Source organism: Phalaenopsis equestris, unplaced genomic scaffold (genome assembly GCF_001263595.1).
Source record: "Phalaenopsis equestris unplaced genomic scaffold, ASM126359v1 Scaffold000002, whole genome shotgun sequence".
Classification (NCBI taxonomy): domain Eukaryota; kingdom Viridiplantae; phylum Streptophyta; class Magnoliopsida; order Asparagales; family Orchidaceae; genus Phalaenopsis; species Phalaenopsis equestris.
The window spans coordinates 71358400-71385701 of NW_018164444.1; the positions used below are offsets into that span (position 1 = coordinate 71358400).

General features: G+C 36.0%; 2 protein-coding genes across 2 annotated transcripts; both read right to left on the bottom strand.

Moving 5' to 3' along the window:
- Nucleotides 1-1611: 1611 nt before the first annotated feature.
- LOC110039000 (transcription termination factor MTERF4, chloroplastic-like) lies at nucleotides 1612-3496 on the bottom strand. Its single transcript, XM_020743936.1, has one exon. The coding sequence runs from the start codon at nucleotides 3492-3494 to the stop codon at nucleotides 2235-2237; it is 1260 nt and encodes a 419-aa protein (XP_020599595.1). The 5' UTR covers nucleotides 3495-3496; the 3' UTR covers nucleotides 1612-2234.
- A 706-nt stretch (nucleotides 3497-4202) lies between these two features.
- On the bottom strand, nucleotides 4203-22712 carry LOC110035071 (UDP-sulfoquinovose synthase, chloroplastic). Its single transcript, XM_020739316.1, has 4 exons — nucleotides 22619-22712; nucleotides 22475-22535; nucleotides 10542-11612; nucleotides 4203-4783 (listed from the first exon to the last, which is right to left on the bottom strand). The coding sequence occupies exons 3-4, from the start codon at nucleotides 11577-11579 to the stop codon at nucleotides 4376-4378; spliced, it is 1446 nt and encodes a 481-aa protein (XP_020594975.1). The 5' UTR covers nucleotides 11580-11612; nucleotides 22475-22535; nucleotides 22619-22712; the 3' UTR covers nucleotides 4203-4375.
- Between the last annotated feature and the right edge of the window lie 4590 nt (nucleotides 22713-27302).

Below are 27302 nucleotides of genomic sequence, written 5' to 3' on the forward strand. Positions count from 1 at the left end.
AAACTATAAATGCTAAAAAAGTTTGTTTCTTTTGGAATTTTGTGGGGTTCAAACCAATTTTTTTCACTGAGCTTGAAGGACCAAGGACCAACATAACAAAAAAATAAACATATTATTTAATGTCATGGGCCCATCTACTAAAACATATTAAATTTTATGAAATCATTTAATGTTATTTCTACTTTCTACACCTTTCTTTTAAAGATCAACTAGGGAATGCATCTTTGATATGTGGGACTAAAAGCAATGAAAGCATGAAAAAAAAAAATTTTTAGTTAGAGCCACGAATATTACAAAGGAAACTTATAAATTATTAAGTTTAATATATTGATTTACATAATGGAATAATAATTTAATAAAATGATTATTATATAATTAATCAATTTACTATATAAAACAAAAAATAAAATATTTTGTGATTAAAAAAAGTCGTACAATTTTTTTTTCCATGAAATATTCTTAATAATATATATTTTTTAGTAAAAAAAATATTTTTATCTAAAAATAAAAATATTTTTTAAATAAGATAAAATTATGAATATTAATATTGATATTTAATATTTTCCTAAATAAATTATTATTATTATTACTAAGTGATTGTATTTGAAATGTAAGACTATGTCATATTATTCTTTGCAACAAATTTCTTAAAGAATCAATTATGTTATTATTACGTAATTTATGTTATTTTAAAATAAATTTATGATTTATTATTTCATTTGATGGCAACACTAGTTACACCCTAGTTTAACCTTTGAACCTCGAACCTCTTCCTTTATTAGTTCAATATCCGACATGGTTTTCAAAACCTTGCTCTGAAGAATAAAATTAAAAGAAGAAAACTATTATATTCATAAACTCAGTAAAAATCCAAAACTCTAATACAACTATATATATATATATATATATATGTAAGTTTAAAAATTATGAAATTTACTTCAAACTAGAATAACATATGAAGAGCTTATAAATATGCTAATCTTAAAATAAATTTAATAATTTGTAATTTTATCTTAATCTAATTGGTAAGTGATACAATTTGTAACAATTTTTTTTCCATATTTTCCTACTGTTATTAGCTTACTTATAATTTGGTATGACGAAGCTAGCAACATGTCCTAAATTCTCAATTAAAATAGGGGCATTTGCATACATAATTTCCACTTCTAAACTAATTGTACAAGTTAACAAGAAACATCTGCTTAAATTTTGAGTAGAAAATATTTTACTATAAATAATTAATTTCTAAATATAAAGATTGGCCAATTATTAAAATCTTAAATCCGTTACATCCAACTTCTCCGGATTTAAGCCGAATCGAAGACAAAAAAACAAAAATTCGGCCCTTAAATTTGAAAACTTTTAAATCCATAGAACTCATGCATTGCGATGAATTTCATAAATCCCGTAATAAATCATATTCAAAGGTGCTACCAAACACCCTTTCAATGAGCTAGAGGCACCAACAAATGGCCATCCATAAGCCAAAGGATTCATATTTGCCTAAATCATCATAATTTTATACTATAACAAACTAGGATAAATATATATATATATGAAGGGGCATTTGCATACACAACACATAATTATATCACCTTAACTTTCTTATTTGTATACATTAATACTCAAATATTTAATATCATGTAAAAAAAATTACTACTAACTTTTAAAAAGAGAAAAATACCTTCGATGCATATGGTTATGACACGAAAACATAAAAAAAATAAATATCGGTGTCCCCACTTGACACGTGACGCCCCACTATTTGACTCTGGATGCATCCAGAGAACATAAATAGCTAGGAAGTAAATATGTCAAAGAAATCCATCATTTCAACTAATGATTGGGTGCTTTTATATCTAACTATATTAAATCATCTCTTAAATCATATTAAAAGTAATAATCACAAATTTAAGGGAAAAAAATATTACCTGAGAATGATCCGTACATGTGCATACGGTGAGTACACGTATGAATGACCGTACGTATGGATGACCGCGAGTAACATTATCTCCATTTAAGGTGACTGCCTGAAATCCATCACCAACTCACTAAAATCACCTATTTAGAAAGAGCCAGGCAGCTAAAAACCCCAACTTCCAAATTTTCAGATATGCAGAACTTGATGATTTTCAAGATTTCTTCTCAATGACAGAATTTCAAGCAAAGTCAACGGGGAAGCTCCCGAATCATAGGAAACCAAAACAGCATTGACAAAATTTATATTGCCACTCTCAATGTTCCACCTTACATCCCAATAATTCTAACTTATCCTTGTATAATATAAGCACTTCTGGTACTTGACAGGCATACCTGGTAACATAATTATCAATGAACTTCTTCTCAGGAACAATTAAAAATGTTCTGAAATCCATATTCTTCTTCGTCAATCCCTTCGATGCTAACATACAGAAGATCTTATGTCTCGGGGCGACTCTCTTCTCAAAGCTGAAAGAAAGTAAAACCGGTCGTTCTGCCACAGAAGAAGGATCAAATTTCAGTTTTTCAACAAAAAAAACCATAGTTTGCTTGATCTTCTCCTCCGAATAAGACATGCAGTAAGGATACTTCTTGAATGCGCTTAAAGTGTCTTTCTCAGACCATCCGAATCTGCCGTAAAAATCCAATTTTTTGGCCCATGAGGATTTGGAAAGTACAGAGAGAGCATTGATTCCGAGAGTGAACAAAGGCTTAGATGCATCAAAGCCGATTGTCTTCAGCAAATCAACTGATTCGGTGAAGTGGGCGGGACTTTTCATCATCGATCTGGGATGAAAGGTGGCTAATTTAACGATATTGTGCGGTGGAACTCCGATGTCTCTTAAGGTTTTCATGTTGGGCAGCATAACCTTATCTAATCTAATCCGGAGAAGCCTGGAAGAGTTCCTAATGGCGATGTCGACTTCCCTATCTGATCCCAGGATGCTTTTGAGCATCTGAAAGTTGGGTTTGATCATGTTTTCCAGGCTGAAATTAAGAATGTGGGGATCGTTGGAGATAAACTTGACGAGATCCGCATTGGAGAAACCAGCAGAGAGAAAAAACTGTAGCTTAGGCTTGATAATCTTTTCAGGGTTGAAATTGAGCAGCGTGGGATAGCTGGTGACTATATTCGCGATCTGGGTTTGTGTGAAACCATGAGATCTGAGGAGGGAGAGGAAGGAATCCGAGTTACCGGTGGCTTTGAGGGTGAACTTTTTGGAGGTTTTGAGGGCAGCTGATGGCGAGAGACCGCAGGATCCGACGAGGTAGGAGACGTTGATGTCCGAAACGGAAGCTTTTAGGGTTTTGGATGCAGCTTCGTGGAGGAGGCGCAGATTTTTCAAGCATGATTGGTTGAGCGCGTTTGACAAAATGAAGGGGAATCGGAGAAGACGACGCATTTGAGGATTTCTCCGAAAGACACAGGTGGAAGAAACCCTAACTAGCCGGTGCGACTCACTTGCTGCTGAAAGGCTGAAGTAAATCAAGGTTTGAGAAAATGCATTTTGCATTAACATAGTATTTCCATGCATATTATTTTTATGATTAGGAACATTATTAATGATAAATAGATAATCATTGCAATTTTGAGATTAATGGGCACATTAATTGAATTTTTAGTATGTTTTGATTGTGTAATGAATTTGATGCAGCACCTAATTCTTATGGATTCACATATCTTACCCTTAATCTTCCATATTTAAGTGCATAGCACTTCATCGTTGATGGAAAAATTAATTTCACTATTAAAAAATAATAATTAATATTATTTTTGATGTGATACAGAAGATTCGAATGTTATGCTATGAAAGTTTTGATGTGAGACAAATAAATCCATAAGAATTACGTGCTATGAATGGGAGATGGAAAAATTAATTTCACTATTAAAAAATGATAATTAATATTATTTTTGATGTGATAGAGAAGATTTGAATGTTATGCTATGAAAGTTTTGATGTGAGATAAATAAATCCATAAGAATTACGTGCTATGAATGGGAATGCACCTATGCACCTTTTCTTAGGGTTTAGATTGTAAAAAGGCATTTAAGCTCATGTTTATATTGCTAAACTTGTAGGTCCATCATATTTGTGCAGCATTAGTAGTAAAATTAAAAGTTAAAATAATGACATTTCTGTATGACATGAATGCTTTGAGTTGTATAAATATAAAAAATAATTTTTTAAGTATGTAAATACATAAGAATTGGGAGCCATGAATGAAGTTTATATAGCTAAAATCAGCAGCACCAGCCCTGCACTTTCAATAGCTGCTCTTCATTTACAATATCCCAAACATGAACATACTAAGTTACAAAAATAGCCAAAATGTCAACTTTTATAATATTGACATCACACAACTTTATTACAGCTGCAAAGCTATCTCTCTCTCATCATAACTGAACTGCAGCTGTTCCATGCTTCACTCCCACCTTCCTCCAAGAAATATTTGGCATGATTTGTGAAAGATCTGCTCTATCTTTGAACTGGATGGCAAAGTTAAGCAGCGAATCTAAAAGAGAATCAGAGAGGAGGTGCGGCTCAAGTCCCAACTCAATAAGCTTTGTGTGTTTCGCATTGTAGTAGTGTTCTTCGGCTTCAACTCGAGGGTTCGGCACAGAAATTGTCTGAACTTCAAGGCCAAGTTTTTCACCAACTTTGGTCACAAGGCGAGCGAGGTCGTTTACGGAGAACTGCTCTGTGAATTGATTGAAAACGCGGAATTCGCCGGGTTTGGATGGATTTGCAATAGCGAGTTCTACACACTGAACCGTGTCTCTTATATCTAAATAGCCACGGGTCTGCATGGATAAAAGAGTAAAATTTAACGTATGATTGTAGGATTGTAATGTTCTGCACATACGAATTATCTGAGTAAATTGCCAAAATATTACCGTAACTATTTACATATGATCATTTTAGTTCTAAAGTTTATATAAAACAGTAATAGCCCCAGACTCTTTTTATAGGTGCTAAAATTTCCTCACTATGCACTTAAAGAAGTCTATGGATTAGACTGACATTTTTATAAACTTTGAGACTGAAATGACCCCTGCAAAAAAGTCAGAGGATTATTTTAACACTCTTCACTAGAGTTTTTAGTGAAGTTATTTTGAAATGTTGGTAAAAAATATACTAGTACAGCGTTAAGGTTGTAAGACTATAATATTCTCGAAGGTATTCACAAAATATAAAGCATTTAGTGATGTTATTTGAGATGTTGGTCATAGATATATGGAAAATCTACATAAAGACCACTTAATTCATGTGTATTTACATATGTGACACATAAACTTCAATTTTTACATGCATGCCATCATACCTATGCATGAAAAGGTGTATTCAACCTTTTAAAAGTTAAAATGGTGATGTTTTTGATGTGATATGAGAGGTTTGGGTGGTATAAATGTAAAAAATAAAATTTTGGGTGTTAATATGTAAATACATAGGAATTGGTGATATGTTTGTAAATGTCCCTAGATTTATTAGTGCAGCATTAGTGAAACTCAGACAGTAAGATATGAACTATCCTAATAAACACCGTGAGGGCAGTCATTAAGAGGTGTTAAACATATGTTTAGGGCTTGTTTTGAATCAATTCTGTTAGTTTTTTTTTTTTTAACTTGTTTGTTAAGCATATTTTAACTTGTTTGTTAAGCATATTTGCATATTTTTTGATAAAATGCTCGCACAGAAGAAAAGAGTGACTGAAAGTAACTTTCTCCAGTAGTTAGCAGGTTTTACAGGGAAGAATATATATAGAAAAGATAGGTTCAGAGTTTGTTATCAAATGGATGGTGGGATTTGATCTGGTATAGGTGAAGCGGAGTATACGTTTGAGTTGAGTGAAATGGTGGGTGGTGGGTTGCTGCATGAGTTGAGAGGCAAGGCTAACGGCAAAGGCTAGGTCGAGTGAGAGTTAGAAATTGTAGTGAGCCTACGATTTGACGGCAGAGTGTTGGGTTCGAGAGGGAGGTGGTATCGAGTGGAGTAGAGGCTGATTTGGGAGAGCATGGAATGGGTGCAGGTTTGGAATTGCCCATGCCGACTAAGTTGAGAATATCAATTGCATGGTTGGGTTGAGAAAGGTGAAGACCATAGCTTGTGTTGGTAACTTTGATGCCAAGGAAGTGAGAGAGAGGACCAAGATTTTTTATGTTGAATTGAGAATTAACTTTTTGAATGGTGGACTGAATGAGTGAGGAATGATTTTCGGTGACAAGAATATCATCAACCTATATGAGGATGCAAAAGTGAGCAGTGGTGGTGTGTAGGTAGAAAAGTGATGGGTCGGCCAAGCTTGGCTTGAATCCGAGAGTGCTGAACCATTGATGTGAAGCCTATTTTAGGCCGTAGAGAGCCTTTTTAAGGAAACAAACATAGGTTGGATGAATGAGATTGGCAAAACCTTACGGTTGAAACATGTAAATGGTTTTGGTGAGGTTGTCGTGAAGAAACACATTGGAGACATCCAGTTGGAGAATATGCAATGGCTATTAGGTGCAATAGTGATGAGTACTCAGACGGTGGGAAGGTTGGCTACGGGGCCGAGGTTTCGATATAGGCAGTTGTCCGTAGCCTTGAGCTACCAAACAGGCTTGAAAGCGGGAGACGGAGCTGTCAGAGTTTAGTTTGGTTTGACATGTCCATTTGGACCTAAGGATGTTGTAGTGAGGAGAAGGTGGAACTAAGATCCGGGTGCCATGTGATTGAAAAGCTTGGAATTCCGCGGACATAGCTTCCCGTCATTGAGGATATTTGATTGTGGATGAGTACCATGTTTAGTCAGAGGTCACTTGATGAGTAAGATTTAGTATTTGGCGTGGTTTGAGGTGACCAGTTTGAAGACGAGTTCGCATGGGATGGGTTGATAGTTGTGGGGTTCGTGGAATGGGTTGTTCGGGTGGTAGTGATAAGGTGAGTGAAATGAGATGTAGGAGATGGTGGTTCGGTTATTGTTGGAGGAGAGCTGATAGGTACGGATGATGGTATGGATGAGGCTGGTTTGAGGATTATAGTTGCGGGTGTGAGGAGCTTATGGTGTGGTTTAGGGGAGATGGGTTTGGTTAGTTAGGTTTGGGCTTGTTGGGAGAAGGGAGAAATGTGTTCATTGGATAGGACATGACGAGAGATGTAGAGTTTATTAGAGATTGGGTCTAGGCATCGATAGCCTTTTTGATGAGGTGCATAGCCAAGGAAGACCCATGGAGTGGATAGGGGTGCAAGTTCTCTTTGAGTGCATGATTTGAGCCACGGGTAACATAAGCATGCAAATAGTTTGAAGTATAGGAGGCAAAATGGTTGTGGAGAAATTTGTAAGGGGATGTGATGTTATTGGTGCCGAGGGCTAGGTGATTTATGAGGTCTATTGTTGTGAGAATGGTGTCAGCCCAGAGATGTGGTGGTAGGAAAGTTGTTGTCATGAGAGCATGAGTGATATCAAGTAGGTGACGATGTTCTCGTTCGGCCACACCGTTCTGTTCCGGCGTGTAACAAGATTGTTGGTGTAAAATGTCATGTTGGTTGGTTATAAGTTGAAAGATTTTGTTGATGTATTTTTTGCCTCCATTGGTGCAGATAGATTTAATTTTGCAGGGGTATTGATTTTCCACTAGAGATTTGAATTGTGAGACATTTCACTTTTATTGCGAAGAAGGTAAATCCAAGTGTAAGGAGTAAAGTCGTCAATAAAGAGCAAGTAATATTTATAAGCTTGTGTAGATGGAGTGGGGGAAGGTCCCATACATCAGAGTGAATTAACTCTAGCGAACAAGATAACGTAAAACAAGAAATTGAGAAAGAGAGCTTATGACTCTTTCCTACATGACATGAGTTATAATATAATTGCTTAGAAAAGGAGCATAGGAAGGAGAATCTTGAAACAATGATGGATTGCTTTTTCCTTGAGGGATGATTGAGTCTTTGATGCCAAATTTGTGGAGTGTGTTGAACGGAGACAACAGAGAAATCAGTGGGAGGCTGTGGGGTGAGACAAGATTGCACTGGGTAGAGTCCATAAATGCACGGGCCGCTAAGGATTGTTTGATTGGTAAACAATTGGTCTTGAGATCGGTGATGTGGTACCCATCAAATTTGAAGGTAATTGAGCAACAGTTAGCTTGAGTTAATTTGTGAACAAAAATGAGATTGTATGCTAGATTTGGGATGTGATGAAGATTAGATAGGGTAAGCTTACTATGTGGGGTTAGAAGGATTCCTTGCCCGATATGAGCAATGGGAAGTTGCTGCCCATTTCCAACAGATATTATTTTATCTCCTTGATATTCTTGAGCGTTGTGAATATGATTTGGTTTAGATTTCATATGCTCGGTGGCTCCACTGTCGGTGTACCATTCGTTATCCATAGTTTTGACATTGTTGGCAAGGAGAGCTGTTGGAGTTTGGTATGACTTGTCGTGACGGTACCAACATTTGAATGCCCCATGCCCAATCTTGCGGCAGATTTGGAAAATTGGAGCAGGAAGATTGTTGCGATTGGAATCATAGTTGGCTTGAGGTGAGGAAGTATGCTTGTTACCACTCTCATGAAAGATGAATTACCCCTATTTCTGCCTCGACCGCGAGAGGCATATAGTGTCGTGGTATTGGATTGTTCTTTAAAAGCCTCATTTACTAAGTTTATTTCTTCACTACATAATAATGTGTAAAATAAAGGTCATCTAAGGAGAGTGGGTTAAGATTGGTGTGAAAGGCTGTCTTGAATGCGTGGTAGGTAGAGGGTGGGCCATTGAGTATGTGATGGATGGCATCTTCCGGGTTAAGGGCGGCTCCAGCTACAGGAAGAGTGTCGAACTTTGCCTTTATTTCTGAAATGTATTGATTCATAATTTTGTTTGCCACGCTTAGATTGTGAAGCTCATTTCTCAGCTGAATTATGCAAGAGCGATTGGATGACTGAAGGCGTTGCTCTATGGTTTGCCATATTTCATGGCAAGTTTCTAGAGGTAGAACATAAGATAGGATGGGAGGCAATATAACGGAGTATAGAGGTGCCACCAGATTTTGATTTATGAGCGTCTATTTGAGGTGATCGGGTTTGGGAATAGGAGTTTCGTTCTCATCAGTAGTTTGCCGAGGAGGGCATAGACAATTTCCATTGAGAAATGTGTCGTACCCACTTGCTCAGAAGAGTTTAAGAACTTGTGCTTTCCATGTTGGATAATTGTCGACAGTGAGCTGGGCTGAGATGATGTTTTTTATGTTGTCGAGGATGAATTTTAGCTGAGACGAAATAGGATTGTCCAAGGGTTGGGGGTTGAACTGGGAAGAGGTGTTGCCGCCGGTGGAAGCACCTAAGTAGTAGTAAGTCATTGGGAGGCATATCAGAGAACCAGAGAAGTTGAGGTCTCAGGATGGGGAAGCTCTGATACCATGATAAAACACTAACACAGAAGAAAAGAGGTGAACGAAATTAACTTTTTCCAGTAGTTAGCAAGTTTTACAGGGATGAATATATATAGAAAAGATGGGTTAAGTTTGTTATTAAATGAATGGTGGGATTTGATCTGACATAGGTGAGCGCTCTGAATTAGCTAAGGTGTCCTTTTCGGTTGTGTTGCAGCAGGGAGGTGGATCCATATCCTTTACTTTTTTACATGTTTTAATTTTTTTATTTCTAAAAGTAAATTAACATGTATTTGATAACATTCAAATAACTTTTAGGTCATTTAAATTTTTTTTAAAACAATTATACTTTAATCAATATTCAAACCTATTTTGTTTTAAATTAAACCATAAACAAAATGAAATAAAAATAAAAATAGAAATAGAAATAAAAAAAGAGATTCCAAACAGCCCCTTAATTTGTTCAAGCATCCAATGAATGAGTTTTTGAGAAAAAAAGATTAGCAACTACAATAAGGATTTTGTCAAGCATGAGAGTGAGAGTACCAAATGTTTCATTTGTATTGTTCATTGTGTGTTTTAACTTCAAATGTACATACACTTGTTGTTGAAATAATACTAAATTAATGGTGAGTACTACATGATCAAAAACATTTCAAATACGACAATCTAACAATTCATGAATGAAAACATTCCATTTATAAAAATTCAACAATTCATGTATATCAGCATCAATTTCTGCCATACAATAAATTCTAGACTCTAGAATTAATTGCCAGTTTCGATACTTTCGTCTTGATAATTGTTTCTTCACCTGATGATGTGCATGTTCTTATTTTTTAACACAAAACAAGAGAATAAAATTCAACTATAAATTGAGCAAAGTAACTAAATAGTCCCCTAACTACTCACATGGGGTCATTTTAATCCCAGAGTCTACAAACGTGTCAAATTAGTCCCAAGGCTCGTTAAATTGGGGTTGAAAGCCTGAAATAGTCCTCTGAGGGGGCTATTCATTCCATATTAAACTAGTTTGGGACTAAATGGGCACTTTTAAACTCTAGGACGTAAATGACTCCCTAAAAAGAGTAAGTAATTATTTTGACACTTTTCTCTTTATAATCTCTCATCTGCTAAGCGAGAAATAATAGAAAAAAAAATTATAAAAACATATTAAATAGTTCTGATACTTACTTGACCCCCTTTGCCGTAAACCGTGAGAGGGTGCCCGACTGCAGCCTGAACACAAAACCTATTCAATGCCGTCCCAAACACACCATCATAGTCAAATCTGTTGCATAACTCCTCATGAATCTCAGTTTCATCGGTCCTTACTCCATAAACCACACCTTGATTTAAGTCTGTCGCTCTTAGTCCCCATGCCTTACATGTAAAAGCTATGTTATGTGAATCATGTACTTTACTCAAGTGATAAAAAGAGCTTGCTTGTTTAGGATAAGGCAATGTATCACTTCTTCCATTGTGTGTTATTGTTAAATAGCCTTCTTCAATATCAATATTTGGAGTTCCATATTCCCCCATAGTCCCAAGTTTCACAAGGTGGCATTCCTCAGCAAACTCTTTAATGGCAAAGAGAACATTTAGAGTTCCAATCACATTATTTTGCTGAGTGAAAACGGCTCGCGATCGATCTATCATTGAATACGGCGCAGACCTTTGCTCGCCAAAGTGCACGACCGCATCGGGCTCAAAGGATTTGAAAGCTTCGGAGAGGAACTCAAAGTCGCAAATGTCTCCAACGTATAGTTTCATAGTTTTGCTGGTAAGAGATTTCCATCGACGAATTCGGTTTTGTATGGAAGATATTGGTGTAAGTGAGTCGACGCCGAGCTGTTGATCGAATAAACGACGAACGAGGCTGTCAACTATAGCAACCTCATAGTTTTTATTTGAAAGGTGGAGAGCGGTAGCCCAACCACAAAATCCATCGCCACCGATAACCATCACCTTTTTGGGTTTGGATATAGGACCATTTGAATTTGTTGAAGATAGAGATTTTGGAACGTGTTCAAACTCTTGGTTTATAGGAGCAGCTGTAGCAAAAATAGTATTTGTTCCTTGAAGTTTTCTCCTAAATGATTTGAAGATTGGAGATGTATGGCTTGAAAATGAAGAAAAACAGCTGCTAGTGCTCTTATTTTGTGGTCTAAAATGGGTTTTTATGGCTGGGGAGAGGTTAACAGTGCAAGAAGTTGAAAGTAAATGTGTCATTATGATGTTGATTTTTCGGAAGATAACAATGACCTGCAAAATACAACTTGGTTAAAAACAGCCAACGTTGGGAAAAATTTGCTAAGTCGCACAAATTGATTATATAAATTTTGAGAATATTTAACATTTGGGGCAATCACATACATACCACTCAATTCCTATTATTTACATATCTAACACCTAAACTTTAATTTTTACATTTATATCACCCAAATCTTACATATCACATCAAAATGCCACCATTGTAAATTTTAAAAAGTGAAATACACATTTTCATGCATAAGCAAGGAGGTATGTAAAAACTGAAGTTTACGTGTTAGATATGTAAATACATAAGAATTGAGTGGTATATATTTAAATCTTCCTAAATATTTACATATTATACTTGCTGCAGAAGAGTAAGCTTGGAAGCACTTAATACTGCCAAAATTAAAAAAGGCCTAAACATGCCAAAATAGATAGTGCTCAATCATGTAGACCTCATTTCACACTAAAATATTCATGACTAACATATCCAAATTGTCAAGTTGTTGAGCCTAATTTTGACTCTACTGAAAAAATGCACTACACAGACTTAGTCGCATGTTTTTTTTTTTTTTTCGGCATTTACATACATAACACCCAATTCCTATGTATTTAACAACCACATGGTCCCGTGCGTGCTTCGTGGTCTGTTGATAGAACAGTCTCTCTAAAGGTCATAAGTCCCCTCAGGACACAGATTCGATTCCCCCCGTGTGTAGAGTTTAATACTCGAATATTTAGCACACTTAGGGATGGCTGGGGCTCGTCTAATAGCCTCCGGCCATTCCTTAAAAAAAACAACCACATGGTCCCCACTGCAACCAACAGGCATACAGGTTGCACACTTTTCCCCTCTGTCAAATAACCAATTTTAAATTCCCTCCAATTATTTCAGAACTCCACAATCTTCTAAACCGAGTAATCAATTGTCTATATAAACCAAGCAATATAATACAGAATATGCGTGTATGAAGAACATTACCAATTCATGTAATCTGCTTTTTCAAATCAATAGATACTACTGTAGTCCAGTTTCTGCTTTCTTCCCTTTTCAGATTTATCATAGTATTAGAGCATTGGTAAATAGCCATTCTCCTTTGTTCTTCCCTTCTTTCTCTACCAAATCATATCTGGTTCATCAACTCACACCAGCAGAATAGAAGACTATTCGGATTAAACCATGGCAGCTCCTGAAATCACACCCTCCCTCCAATTTCTTATGCCAAACATCAAAATCATCACCAAAATTCAGCTCACAGCCAAAAACTATGCAACTTGGAAACCACAATTAGTCAAATTATTCAAGGCCAATGACTTCGAAGGATTCTTGAATGACTCCTCCACATGTCCCTCTCCTCAAACTCTAGGACACAAATGGTCAAATATCTCCAAATCTCCAATACTCCATTTGGAAACTCATTGATCAGAACCTTTCTACAGCCCACTACTCCACAATATCACCATTCATTTTGTCATACATCCTTAACCTTGAATCAACCTCTGAAATATGAGAGACTCTAGCCAAAAGTTTTCAATCAATCAACCAGTCAAGAGTCATACAGCTGAAAAATGAGTTTCACCACGTCTCCATATAAAATCTGTCAAATGTTTCAATACCTACTTGAGATCAAAGACCTTGTAGACAACATATATGCTGTTGGTGCACACGTTAGATAATGAAGATTTCATTCTCTGCACTCTTAACGGTCTCCCTCCCACCTACCAATCCTTCAAACATGCTATAAGAACAAAACTGGAGCCAATTCAGCTGGGCAACTTGTATTCACTGTTGTGCAGTGAGGAAACAAAAATTGCTGCTGAAACCACCAAGGATGTAGTTTAAGTACCTTATGTCATGCTCCGCTATATTCAAGAAGTTGGCAAGGCAAGCATAGGGCGGAAGATTCTAGAGAAGGCTGGAAAGGATTCTAGAGAAAACTGAAATGTAAGGAGCCATCCAGGAGGTTCTAGAAGATTCTACACAATTCTAGACAAAATAAAAAAGAAAGGTTCCAAGAAGAAATTAAGAATAACCTAGAATGTTCTAGGGCTATGTGTGTAATAAGAGAGGAATGTAGAACTCTCTAGTAGAACTCAAGAGAGGAATGTAGAACTCTCTAGAAACTATAATAATTTAATGTATTCTAGAATATTCCATTAGACTTGGAGGGGGCTATAAATAAGAGTCTCTCCCCCTGATTTGTAATCACCTAAGCATTGAATCAAAGCTTTCAAGCATTCAAGTGTGAAGTGTTCCTTTCTCTCTACTCTTCTTCTTAAAAGTGCTTGGTGATCACAAGTCCAGTGTAGCGAGGGTGAGGCTGATTTAGGGCTAAGGAAGAGCACTAAAGCCGCACGGGTGACTTAAGAGAAGTTAGTACGTGACAGTTGGTATTAGAACCTTGGTTCGAAAAAATGGCAAAAAGCATCAAAGAGCACGTGATGGAGTCGGAAGCCACTAATGTGGAGTTATCTCAAGGGCGAGGTTGCCAGGAGCAAAGAGATCCCGTTGCACCCAAGCCACGTGGGAAGTCCAAGGAGATCATGCATGACTTTGATTTGCGCCTTGCTCAAATGGATGAGGCAATGAATGGCATGGAGGGTCAAGTAGAAGATCTTGGCCAAAAGGTTGATGGACTCGAGAAGGAGGACTTCACCATCCATTCAACGATCAGAGGTATGATGTTTCAATTTGAGGAGACTTTAATGGGTCATATGGCTAAGTTGCAGGAGGATTTGTTGAGGGAGCTCCAAGAGGTGCGAAGAGCCTATGAGGAGGAGATGAGCGACATGCGTGCTAGCTTGGAGGAGATGCATAGAAATATTTCACTGAGTAAGAGGGCACTAGCAACATCCACAAGCCATCCCACTTTCGAAGCCAAAAGGATTGAAGTTCCAAAACTTATGAGTTTTGGAGGGGTTCGCAACGCGAAGGAAGAAGCCAACTTCCTTTGGAGACTAAATATGGAGACTAAAGCAATAATTTGGAGCGATGAGGATTGCCGATACGATGCAAAAATACAATTTGTCTCTCGGGCATCGCTATGCTTTGGTGGAGAAGAAGAAAAGGAGATGTAGAGAAAGGTTTGTGCTCCGTGTCCACTTTCAATGACTTCAAAAGAGAGCTAAAGAGGTAGTTTTACCCCTAGAATGCTGAGGATGAGGCTCGAGCCCGACTGTGAAGGCTTATGCAAGATGATTTGATTTGAGACTATATCAAGGAGTTTACAAGCTTGGTTCTTGAAATCCCAGATATGTCAAACAAGGATGCTCTCTTCAACTTCATGGATGAGCTCCAACATTGGGCAAAGACCGAGCTTAGGAGGCGAGGAGTGCAAGATCTTATCACTACCATCGCAGTTGTTGAAAGCTTGATTGATTATTCAATGGAGTCTAGAAAGCCTGAAGATAAGAAGAGTTGTGATGCCAAAGGTGGGGATGACAAGGGCAAAAACAAGGAGGAGAAACGTCGTGAATCAACTCCAACAAAGGCAAGGGACAAGGGAAAGCCCAACAATAAGTCATATCAAAACCACTGCTTTCTTTGTGAAGGACCTCATCGGGCAAGAGATTGCCCTCAGAAAAAGTCCCTCAACTCTCTTCTTGCAAGCCATAAGGAGGAAGAAGAGAATGATAGGGAAAATGACATGAATGCACATGTGGGATCTCTTCAACTACTGAACGGGATACAAGCTTCAACAAAACCCCAAGGAAAGGTGGATACGGGTGCTTCCCACAACTTCATCTCTAGCGAGGAAGCAAAGAGGTTGGGGGTGGATAAGGATATGACTAAAGGAGGGGGCTCCATTAAAGTCGTCAACTCAGCAGAGATGCCAATCGACGGAGTGACTAAGGGAGTCAAGAACAATATTGGGGCATGGTCAGGTACTCTAGATTTCTCTGTCATTCCTTTGGATGATTACAAAGTTGTCCTGAGAATGAACTTATTGGAGCAAACAAGAGCATTTACAATGTCATTTGCCAATAGTCTGTGCATCACAGAAGGGAGTCAAGCCTGCTCAGTACCAATAATGAGGTTAAGCAAGCAAGGATCCAAAACGCTATCGGTAATCCAACTCAAGGATGGCATTGACCAGGACAAGGGGGGCAACTTGGCTATTCTTCAAGATACCAATGAAGGAGAAAAGACACAAAGAGATGGGATGTCAAGGAAAGTGGTGGAGGTTCCACCAAGAAAGAAGAAAGATGGTTCGACAAGGTTGGAGGCAAGGGCTAAGCCGCCAACCAGGAAGACTTGTTGCGTGACACCCCTCTCCCATAACACCAAGGAGAAACCAAAGTTTGCCAAAGCTGGGGGCAAACCAAGAAGGCAGTTTCAAAGGTGCAGGGGAAGCCGCAATGAGGGCATTGCAGGTTTAAGAGGTGGGTTTAAGTGGGAGGGAGTGTCACACTCCGCTATATTCAATAAGTTGGCAAGACAAGCATGGGGCGGAAGATTCTAGAGAAGGCTGGAATGTAGGGAGTCATCCAAGAGGTTCTAGAAGATTCCTCCCAATTCTAGAGAAAATAAGAAAGAAAGGCTCCAAGGAGAAATTAAGAATAACCTAGAATGTTCTAGGGCTATGTGTGTAATAAGAGAGGAATGTAGAGCTCTCTAGAAACTATAATAATTTAATGTATTCTAGAATATTTCATTAGGCTTGGAGGGGGCTATAAATAGGAGTCCCTCCCCTCATTTGTAATCACTCAAGCATTGAATCAAAGCTTTCAAGTATTCAAGTGTGAAGTGTTCCTTTCTCTCTACTCTTCTTCTTAAAAGTGTTTGGTGCTCACAAATCCAGCGTCGCGAGGGTGAGGCTGATTTAGGGCTACGGAAGAGCACCAAAGCCGCACGGGTGACTCAAGGAAAATTAGTCCGTGACACTTAACTCTCTACACAAGCTCATCTAAAGGAGGGTGGAGCAACAACAAAGGTAGAGGAAGATCAATCAACAACTAATCTCATCGAGGAGGTGCTCCAACCAACATCAACAAGGAAGGTCGCACTACTCACATCACATGTCAGATCTATAGAAGAATGGACATACAGCCCTGACGCGTTGGCATCACACCAGCTTTAATGAATATCCTTCAAGCAACAGCAAAACTGACCATGCTTTCACTGTTGAAATCAATAGTGATTCAATGAGAAAACCTACTGAATGGATTCCGGACACCTGAACCTCCACTCATCTAACCCTCATTTATGAACAGCTACATCAACCAACACCATACCATGGAAACAACCAGGAGATAGTTGGGGAGGGTTCTACACACCCCATCACTCGCACTGGGCAAGGAATTCTTCCCAGTTCCTAAATCTCAACATAAGCGCATACTTCCTCACTTCATCACCAATTCTATCTCAAAACCTACTCTAAGTCTATAAAGTAACCACAGACAATGACTGCAAAATTATATTTAACTCCAATGACTTTACTATTAAGGATCGGCGAAAAAGCTATACATACTCTAGGGACCCGGCAGGCAAGGGTTGTATCTAATAACTACCCTCACAGCCATCACACCACCAACTTCCTTTTTCCCAATCTACTTATAGAATAATTGAACCATTTCATATTATTTATTCGGATGTATGGGGTCTTGCCTCTCCCTTTTCATTACAAGGATACAAGTATTACTAATTGTTTATGGGTGAATATTCTAGATATTGTTGGATGTTTTTCTATGTTTTATAAATCATTCAATTTAACAAGATGGTTCAAATTTGACACCACCATTTTTACCTTAATGTCTCACGGGAGCAGAGAGTATACTTCCAATACTCTACAATAATATCTACCTTTCCAAGGAACCCTGCACCAAATCAGTTGTCCATACACCCAACAAAATGAAGTAATTGAACGAAAAAAATGTCACCTTATTGAAACTACTACCAGAACTATACTTCATACAACTCATTTGCCCTGTCAATTCTGGATTGAGGCACTCGTTACAGCAAATTACATAGTTAACTACATGCCCCACAAGAAATCTTTCATGAAATCACCTTATGAAGTGCTTTACAAGCAACCGCCAACATACAACCATATGAGAATATTTGAGTGTAGCTATTTTCCATGAAAGAAATCCATCACTCCAAATAAACTTCTACCACCTGCTCCACATTGTATACCAATATAGGGGTGTGCATTATACAGTCAAAACCGAAAAACTAAATCGAACCAATAACATTTGATTGGTTCGGTTCATTTTCGAAATTGAGTTTCGGTTTTTTGTTTTTAAAATTTTAATATTTAATTTTCGGTTTTTTGGTTTAGTTTTAATTTTCATTTAACCGAACAAACCAAAAAATCAAAATTTTATTTAAAATTTTTATTTTATTTTAATTTCATGTAGAATAAACTAAAAAAGTCAAACTTTTTATGATAAGTAATTTTTTATTGACATAAATAGAGGATTCTAAAAATTAAATTGATTTTAAGTGGATGAGATATGTAATTCATAATGCTTGTTTTTAGTGAAACTTTAATAAACAATTGAATTTTAGTTTTGTTCATAACCGAATCGTTTAAACTGAATTAAAATTTAGTTCAGTCGGTTCAGTTTTATCAAAATTTAGATTGATTCGTTTTTTTGGATTTTAGATTTCGGTTGTAATCAGTTTGATCAATTTTAAAACCGATCCATCCGGAACGACCAAATGCTCGCCCTTGTATCCATGGGATACTCATATCTCCACAAAGGCTAGACCATACAGTAAATTTCATAGTTGATTGGATGCCCCACAAAAAATCCCTCAAGAAATCACCTTATGAAATGCTTTACAAACAACCACCAACATAAAATCACATGAAAGTCTTCGGGTGTAGCTACTTTCCATGGAAGAAACCCATCACTCCAAACAAACTGCTACCAGCTGCTCCACATTGTATATTCATGGGCTACTCATCTCTCCACATAGGCTACAAATGCTACAGCCTTTCAACAGTGAATATAATTGTCTCGACGCATGTTATCCTTAATAAATCATCCTTTCGTTGTTTCAAAAAAACAGTCTCCCAGCCTCAATCTCTCACTCTTTACTGCCCACCATTAATTCTTATACCACCCACCTTTTTCTCTACTCAAATACAACCCAAAACCTCTAATCTCATATCAGCCTCACGTTTCAAACTCACAACATCCACATAATTCCCCCTCAACACCATTCACATCCCTGCCCTCATCCTTGCCACCAGCCATTACACAACCTCCACCTGAACATCATATGATTACAAGGTCTCAACCTTGTTCTTTAAAACCCAAACAACCACTTAATCTTCACACTATAACCACCAACACCACTTTAGATCCCACTTGCCACACACGGGCTATTCATCATCAACGCTGGATACAAGCCTTGTGAATTCAATTTTAAACCCTCCAGCAACAAAGAACATTGATTCCTGTACCCCCCAATCAGCACATGCCATCAGCTGCCGTTGGACTTCTCACACTAAATACAATCAAGATAAATTGGTGACTGGATACAAGGCTGGGTTAGAGGCTCAAGGGTGGTTCAAGCAAGAAAATGGCATCCACTATAAAGAGGCATTAAGCCTGGTTTCAAAACTTCCTACAATAAGAATTGTACTATCTGTTGCTCTCCAAAACAAGTGATCTGTTCGGGATCAAAACATCACAAATGCTTTCTTACACGGTCCGCTAGAAGACAACATATTTATGACTCAAACTCAAGGATTCCAAGATGTTGAATTTCCTCACCATGCATGGCCTCTCAATAGGTAATTTATAGCGTAATACAGGCTCCTAAACAGTATTACTCCACTTTCTCATCTCAGCTCAAGAACAAAGGCTTCAAAATAAGCACAGCCGACCCTTTCCATGTTATCTACAAACAAAGTAGCATCCATATATACCTCCGATCTAAGTAGATGACATTCTACTCACTAGAAAAGACACAACCATAATCTCAACCATATTGACTGATCTCAATTCTACATTCCAGCTCAAGGAACTTAGCTCGGTTAATACATTCCTAGGCATTAACATCACCGACAGCAACACAGAATACTTCCCTTCTCAATTTGAATACATAAAAAAATCTACTACAACTAGCTGGTATGCAACACTGCAAACCAGCGCTAACCCGTCTTCCCTCCAAACTCAAATCAGATAACTCCAAGTAGTAGAAATATCTCAATCTGATTCTACACCATCAATTAGCGGGCTCACTTCAATTCCACACCATGACTAAACCTGACATTGCTTTTTTGGTCAATCACATTTGTCAACATATGCACAAGTCTCTACATGTCACTATCAGCTACTGATTCTCATGGTCAACGTTCAATAATAGGACATTGTACTTTTCTCTGAAACAATCTGATCTCCTGTACAACACAAAAACAGAAGACATTGGCTAGATCATCTACTAAAGTGGCACTTGCGGCCTCCACAACCAAAGTGATATGGATAAAAAGATTACTGCAGGAATTTAATATCCCCGTGTAGATCCAACACCCATTCACTGTGATAACACATCTGCATTTGTTATTGCTATTAATCCAATATTTCACGCTAGGACCAAAAATGTTGAATTCGATCACCATTTCGTGCAAGATCATTTAAGTTCCAATGAAATTACAATCACTCGCATCTTCTCTAAAGAAAAACCAGCTGACATTCTAAGAACATGTCTTTCGGCATCTCAGTTTCTCAAAATCAAAACCAAATTCACGGTTGATACTCCAAACCGTTCACTTGCAGGGAGGTAAAAACCACCCAGAACCCACTGCAGCCAACAACCATACATGTTGCACACTCCGCCCCTCCGACATATAACCAATTCTCTATTCCCTTCAATTACTTCAAAACTCCATAACCTTCTCAACCGTGTATTCAATTGTCTATATAAACAAAGTATTGTAGCACAAAATTGGTGTGTCTGAAAAACATTACCAATTAATGTAATCTGTTTTTTCAATACAGTAGATATTATTACTGTTGCAGTCCAATTTTTGCTTTCTTCGCTTTTCAGGTTTATCGATATTTACATATCTAACAGCTAAACTTTACTTTTTATATTTATGTCACTAAATCTTTCATATCACATAAAAAAATACCACAATTTTAACTTTTAAAAAGTAAAATACACATTTCATGCATATGAAATGTAAAATATAGGGTAAAAATTGATGTTTTGGAGTTAAATATGTAAATACATGGGAATTGAGTGATATGAATGTGAATCTTCCTTTTTTTCTCTCAATCAAACCATAGTAAAATTTGCAAATGGCGGCCCTTGCTTGCAATGCTTGGAAGCATTTTTAAGAAAAACAATTATAAAAGCAATGCCTATGATCATAGAGAAAAGTTGTGGTAGAATCAAAGCCCATTTCTTTGGTGCGCCATAGTGAGAAAACCAGATACTTACACACTAGCCTTTCATCTTCAATTTAAAAACTAAATTTTCATTACTAACTTCAACATTAATGAGGACATTTAATGTTCAACAAAAATATTTACGTAAATAAAACAATGACAAACTAACATGGAAACCTTTAAATTTAGAGTAAAGTAATGGCAAAATAATGAAAATTTATAAGCCAACAGCAAATTAAGTTATTGCTTAAAATGATGTTAACTAGGGTGGAAGCATTTCCCCATGATTTTCTCACAGTGGAATCTTTATCATTGCCATTTCCAACAAAGAACTCATTTCTTTCTCCATAATACGTCGAGCTGAACCGAAACAACCGCAACTTGATCTCGACGCAACAATGGAAGTATTAAAATGACAACATTAGTGATGTAGCGCACAATTTTTTATGTATATACATATCTCACACCAAAACATTCATATTTACATACATAGCACTTTGGTATTTTAAACCTATGCATGAAAACATGTATTTCACTTGTAAAAAGTGGTAATAGTGCTAATTTTGATTGGATATAACAGATTTGAGTGATATGTGTGTAAATATGATAGTTTAGGTGTGAGATATGTAAATACATAAGAATTTTGTGCTGCCTATGTAAATGACCATTACTTTAATGCCCGTGTAAAATACCTTCAATCTTGAGCAAATCCATAAAATACAAGTTGATTCCCTTAAATGACTGTAGCAAGGATAAAAGACTCATCAAATCACATTATTATTATTATTATTACTATTATTATTATTTTTACTACTACTAATACTATTATTATTATAGTTTTGAAGGGAAAATCATATAAATAATTCTTCTCACAATACTATAAAGAAACAAAAGACGTCTGTCAAACTAACACATATGTTGAGGCATAAAAGCTCTAAACTTTGGACTATTTTCTAAACACGCATCAGTGCTTCATTTCACGTAGCTTAATAAGGTATAGAATATTAAGCTGTGGAGTATAATTAATGCTGCATAAAAAAAAAGGAAATTTACATACATAGCACAAAATTCTCATGTTTTTACATTTCTCGCACCCAAACTTTCATATTTGCAAGCATAGCTATCATTATCATCAAAGTGAAAACTTAAAAATTTCAACGGCGTAAATAACACTACTCTGTATAAAAATTCAGAGTTTTTCACACATTTCAAAATGTTCATTTATTTGATCTTTGTGATCTGAAATAGAACTAAAACGAATTCCCAAATAGGAAAAACGTCAGCTCACAAAGAAACCATGAATTTGTTTTAGTTCTATTTCAGAAACGTTTTTCCTGCTAACTAAACTCCCCCGATTGGGAATTCAGAAATGCATGAGAAATGTTTTTTCCTGCTATTTACTATTAAAAAATTGATTGACAATGTGCTGAAATAGAACTAAAGGATTCACACATAAGAAACCATGAGATAAATCGAAGAAAGAATTCGCAAATATAAATAAAAAGGATGTTAAAAGCACATACCTTTCGGAATTGAAAAGAAGAAGAGATATCCCCTCGATTCCTACAGCTGCCCAAATCAACACTGTTGAAGAGAAATGAGATAGCGTGAGAGACCGATGAAAGGAGAGATGAGGAGAGAAAGGGAGAAGAAGAAGAAAATAGAACCTGAAAAGGAAAGCTGAGATTTTTGGGTGATACTGTGAGAAAGAGAGGATTTTGCGAGGATGCCTACGGAGAAGCAACCGTACATTACCTTGAGCTGTCGGGTTACCGCACCATTCTTATTTATTTACAAATTAACATCTAAATATTCATATTTACCCAAAAAATATCATTCTTTTGAGGTTAAAAGTTAAACAAAAAACATATATTTATAGATAAATTTATGACATTTATGTTATGAGTACAAATATTAAATTTTGAGTGTTAGACATAAAAATATATAGACTATTATGGGATATTTGTAAATTTCTCAATATCAATCCGTAAAATTGCATAAATATTCTCCCCTCATTCATCTTATATGTCTAAAGGCTCTACAACCAATAAGAAATTAAACTCTCTATACAATTATCTTATATGTCTCTGAAGAAGATGATCCACAAAGATATTCAACACAGATAGATTTGAAAATGTACATTAGTTGTCAAACATTTTCGTGGAAAACCTAAAAAGGGCAAAAATTATATGACTTGATCCATAAAAAACAACACACTATGTTAATTGCGATGTTTATTCAAAGACAACAATTGCTATCAAAAAGTTATGGTTGGATGACAACTGTTGGGCAATAGTAATCAAGTCATAATAGTCGAATGATAGAATTAGCATAATTGTTGGCAATGGCTTCTTTTACCATTATGTAGAGTTCCGAAGTTATTCAAATCTTTAAGTTTTTGTTCTTCAACTTTAAGTATAACCTCTCACATGTAGAGAACTGGGATGTATTTATAATTCTTTATAATAACTTTTAAGTAAATTTAGATTCCAAAATATCCATCGAATGATTCATCTTGATTTATTTAATCTTAAATTACTTTTCAATATTTATTTGACTACCTCAAATTTGAGTATTTTTTGATTTGTTTGATTTCTCTCATTAAAACACTCAATTTGATTATGATTATAAATAGAAAGATTTTAAAAATTTTGACAATTCATTTAATTTTTCAAAAATTTTAATCATATTTGATGAGCTTAATTAGTACTCATTTGGATTTGGATTGGACTACTGTAAATATCATTGGAATCACCTCATAAGTACATACATTTTGATTATAATTTTCTTTTTTCAAACACATGATGTTTAATGCAAGTCCATTAGTGATTTCACCATGTATCTGTGTGTGTGTCTATATATAACACACACACACAAATTAGATCTACCGGCACAAATCTCAAAGAGAACGAACGGCTAAAATAAAAAAGTTTCTCCCAAGGGTAAAAAATCGACTGACAAGTCGCCTCCAAGCAAGTGAAGCCACGTTTCTAAACCCGTAATAGGTCAAAGCTCTTGAGAGGGTCCCTCGCCCGATAGCGACAAGTTCCAGCAAGGGCGAGGCGTAATTCATTTTAACAGCAAGCCAATTGGATATCTCACATAAGCAACTATAAGATCCGCTAAAGACATTGCAAATAGGAATATTCAGCTGAGGACAAGACATATGCCCCGTAAGATTTGAGCCAAAGCAATAAGTGATTCACGACTGAGGCGATGAACGTATCAGGTAGACAAGACATATGCCCCATAAGATTTGAGCCAAAGCAATAAGTGATTCACGACTCACCCGACAAAAAAAAATCGGCTCATCTGTCGACCAACCGATCGATCAAAATGCAGACAAAAAGCCCCCTGATCGAGATTGGACGGTTGCTCTGTTCTTGCCATGGCGAACGAGATCGTCATCTGACTAAACACAAGTCACGGTCGTCACCCAGTTGATAGTCTCAGTCAGCCGCATTCTAGCAAATCGATCAACCAATTACCGTTATATCAAAATTTCAATTATAATACAGATATAAAATGAAATTCATATAATTTATTACAATATCAATATAAAACTCCCCGTGTCAAAAAAAGATTTAACAAAAAGTAGATATTAACATAATTAAAAAAAAGAAAAAATAACAAAAAGTAGATATTAACATAATTAAAAAAAAGTTTAAATTAAGAAAATTAACAAAATAATAAATATTTTTACAAAATTATGGTTACCCTTGATTCCCACGCACAGCTGGCTCCTCCCTCAAAAGAAGAAGTTTCGATTAGAGTAATTGCCTTTGACTAGACTTTGGCACTCCCCATGCTACAAAAACACACACACTCTTATTTAATAAGCTGGCTCCAAGTCCAATTTGGAAGCCACGTGCTCAACAAAATTTTAATTTACGCACACGTCTATTAACTCTTAGTATTTACATAAATACCACCTAAACTAATTTTTTTTAAAATTGAAGTAATTAGTTCATGACACCAGAGCGGCATAAATGTAAATATTAAAATTTATGTGTTAGATACATAAATAAAAAATAATTATGCTATTTATGTAAACTTATCTTTAATTTAATATAAATTTAAGCGCAAAAATTACTAAACTTATCAATATTTATAAGACAAATATATAATTATAAATTCATATCATTTCATATTGAAAATTTTATTACAATAGGTTAAATTTTTTTCATTTATTTACCAACAAATTTCAAAGTTTTGAGAGATATATTAAATCAAATATTTATTTTAATTTATTAATTTATTTTGGTAAATTTACATATCTACCATTTCAAATTTGATATTCATATTTTGAGCACATGAATATCAACAGTATATACTTTTAAGAAGCTGGTGATGGCATATATAAGGGATATATATATATGCAAATATGAATGTTTGGGTGTTGAGCATATAAATACACAAGAATACGTGGTGCGTATGTAAATTTCCGATTTATTTTTGTTACAGCAATTGAAAAGGTGGCCGAATGTACTGCATACCACCTTATTAAATATATAAAGATTGCAATTTACGATTTATTTGTCACAAAATTTGGGAGACAAATGGAAGAAATGTAACTACTTTTTAATTGCTATTCCTCACGATAAAATTAAATATTCATAAAAATGCAATTCTTACTTTATTGGTTGTCAAGACAATTTAAGTCATGCGTATTTAAAGTATCAATCAAACTTCTACCTACTACTATGTCTTGTTGAGTCATCGCCCCCTTTTTATTTTTTGTTTATTTTTATTTATTTATTTATTTATTTATTTATTTATTTATTTATTTATTTATTTATTTATTTATTTATTTATTTATTTATTTATTTATTTATTTATTTATTTATTTATTTATTTATTTATTTATTTATTTTGTTTTACAAATGGTGAAAAATGTTAGTTAAGAGGGCATATTAATGATAAATTATTATAGAGTGTTGATGGACCGACATGGTTGCTCGGCCACATACAAGAGCTTAATAAGCCCCCACAAATTCATAGAAAAATCATATAAAATTTATTTGGAGATACTATGTTAAAAAATGAATATCTTGGATCATGTTGAAGGCTGTTAATGACTCAATTTCAGGCTGACCTGGAGTTGTTGAGAAATAGCTTGAATGCATTGAATGTGGCTTGAATTAACTCAGGAAAACTGCAAATTAGCGTAACAAATAATTTCTACCCAAAATTAGGGTATGATTTGCATTTGTTTAGTGTCGAGCGCAGTTTCAAACTTAAATGAGTCTGTTTTCTCGGTTGTTTTTGGAGCACTTGGAGTCGCCGGCTTGACTATTTATATGTCGTTGTATAATTCTCTTATTTGAATAAATCTTCCTCCTGAATTATATAAATGATTCAAAGAGACGATAAATCTAAAAGAAGTATATACGACAACAATTTGACTAAAAAATTAAAAAGAAACAAGTGGAAGGCTTATATATATGTAAACCTTGTGTGATGAGTCTATAATATACATCCGAATAGAATCAAATCGAAGTACCACAAAACACAACATCCACGAAGAGAATCCTTAGATAAGCTACCCGTAACCGGAGAGCCAAAAAAAACATTTTTGTTATGGGATCAAGATTCTCCTAGAGGAATGCATCCCTCTAGTTAATTACATTTTGGGGGAGACCCAAAATTACTCTTGATAAATAGAGTTTCATTTATATTATCATTAACCTGGAGAATAAATCATCAAAGGGTTGTTATTCCATATGGGAATGCCCTGATGCTTCAAAGCTTTTGCTAAGCTAGAAGACAGAAAATGAGTCTCTCACATCCCAAATGGGTAGCGGCTCGTCGGCATCAGAACCAACAAAATAACCAAAATCATCTCGACAAGGATATCCATATACACAAAGCTCATCGAACCATAACGATAAAGGGTGAAGCACTGTATCCCAAACATGTGGTTGTTCATCGGTAATCAAGTCATCAAGATGATATTAAAGAAGTCAAAGGAGCGACAAGGCTCAAAGGTGCTCAGTAAGAGAAAGAGTAGAGTAATCCTCAAAGGTAAATGTAGCTGGGTTGGGGTACCACAGACTCCTCATCCTAAACCATTAAGATCCTAAGTCTACTTGGTCGTGCAGGTAGTCGACTCAACACGTCTAGAGATCTTAGGTCAGCAATCTGTGAATTACGTCGTCCACAGGGAACCTCGGTAGCCATAAGGTCAAAAGAATAAAAATCTAGTCCTACGATCACAAGGTAGAGCTCAAGTGGTGAGACTCACACTCGCTAGATAGATGACAGTTGCCTCATGAAAGAAAGAAAAGAAAATGTCCAACTGCAAAGCTATAAACACTCTCCAAAAAGGACACAAAAACACACACACTCTTA

What these genes read in the sequence shown, in the direction of transcription:
- LOC110035071 (XM_020739316.1), bottom strand. Translation starts at nt 11,579, where the DNA reads ATGACACATTTACTTTCAACTTCTTGCACTGTTAACCTCTCCCCAGCC. An exon ending in TTTACGGCAAAGGGGGTCAA is followed by an intron (nt 4,784 to 10,541) that starts GTAAGTATCAGA and finishes TTATCCATGCAG; the next exon opens with ACCCGTGGCTATTTAGATAT.
- LOC110039000 (XM_020743936.1), bottom strand. Translation starts at nt 3,494, where the DNA reads ATGCAAAATGCATTTTCTCAAACCTTGATTTACTTCAGCCTTTCAGCA.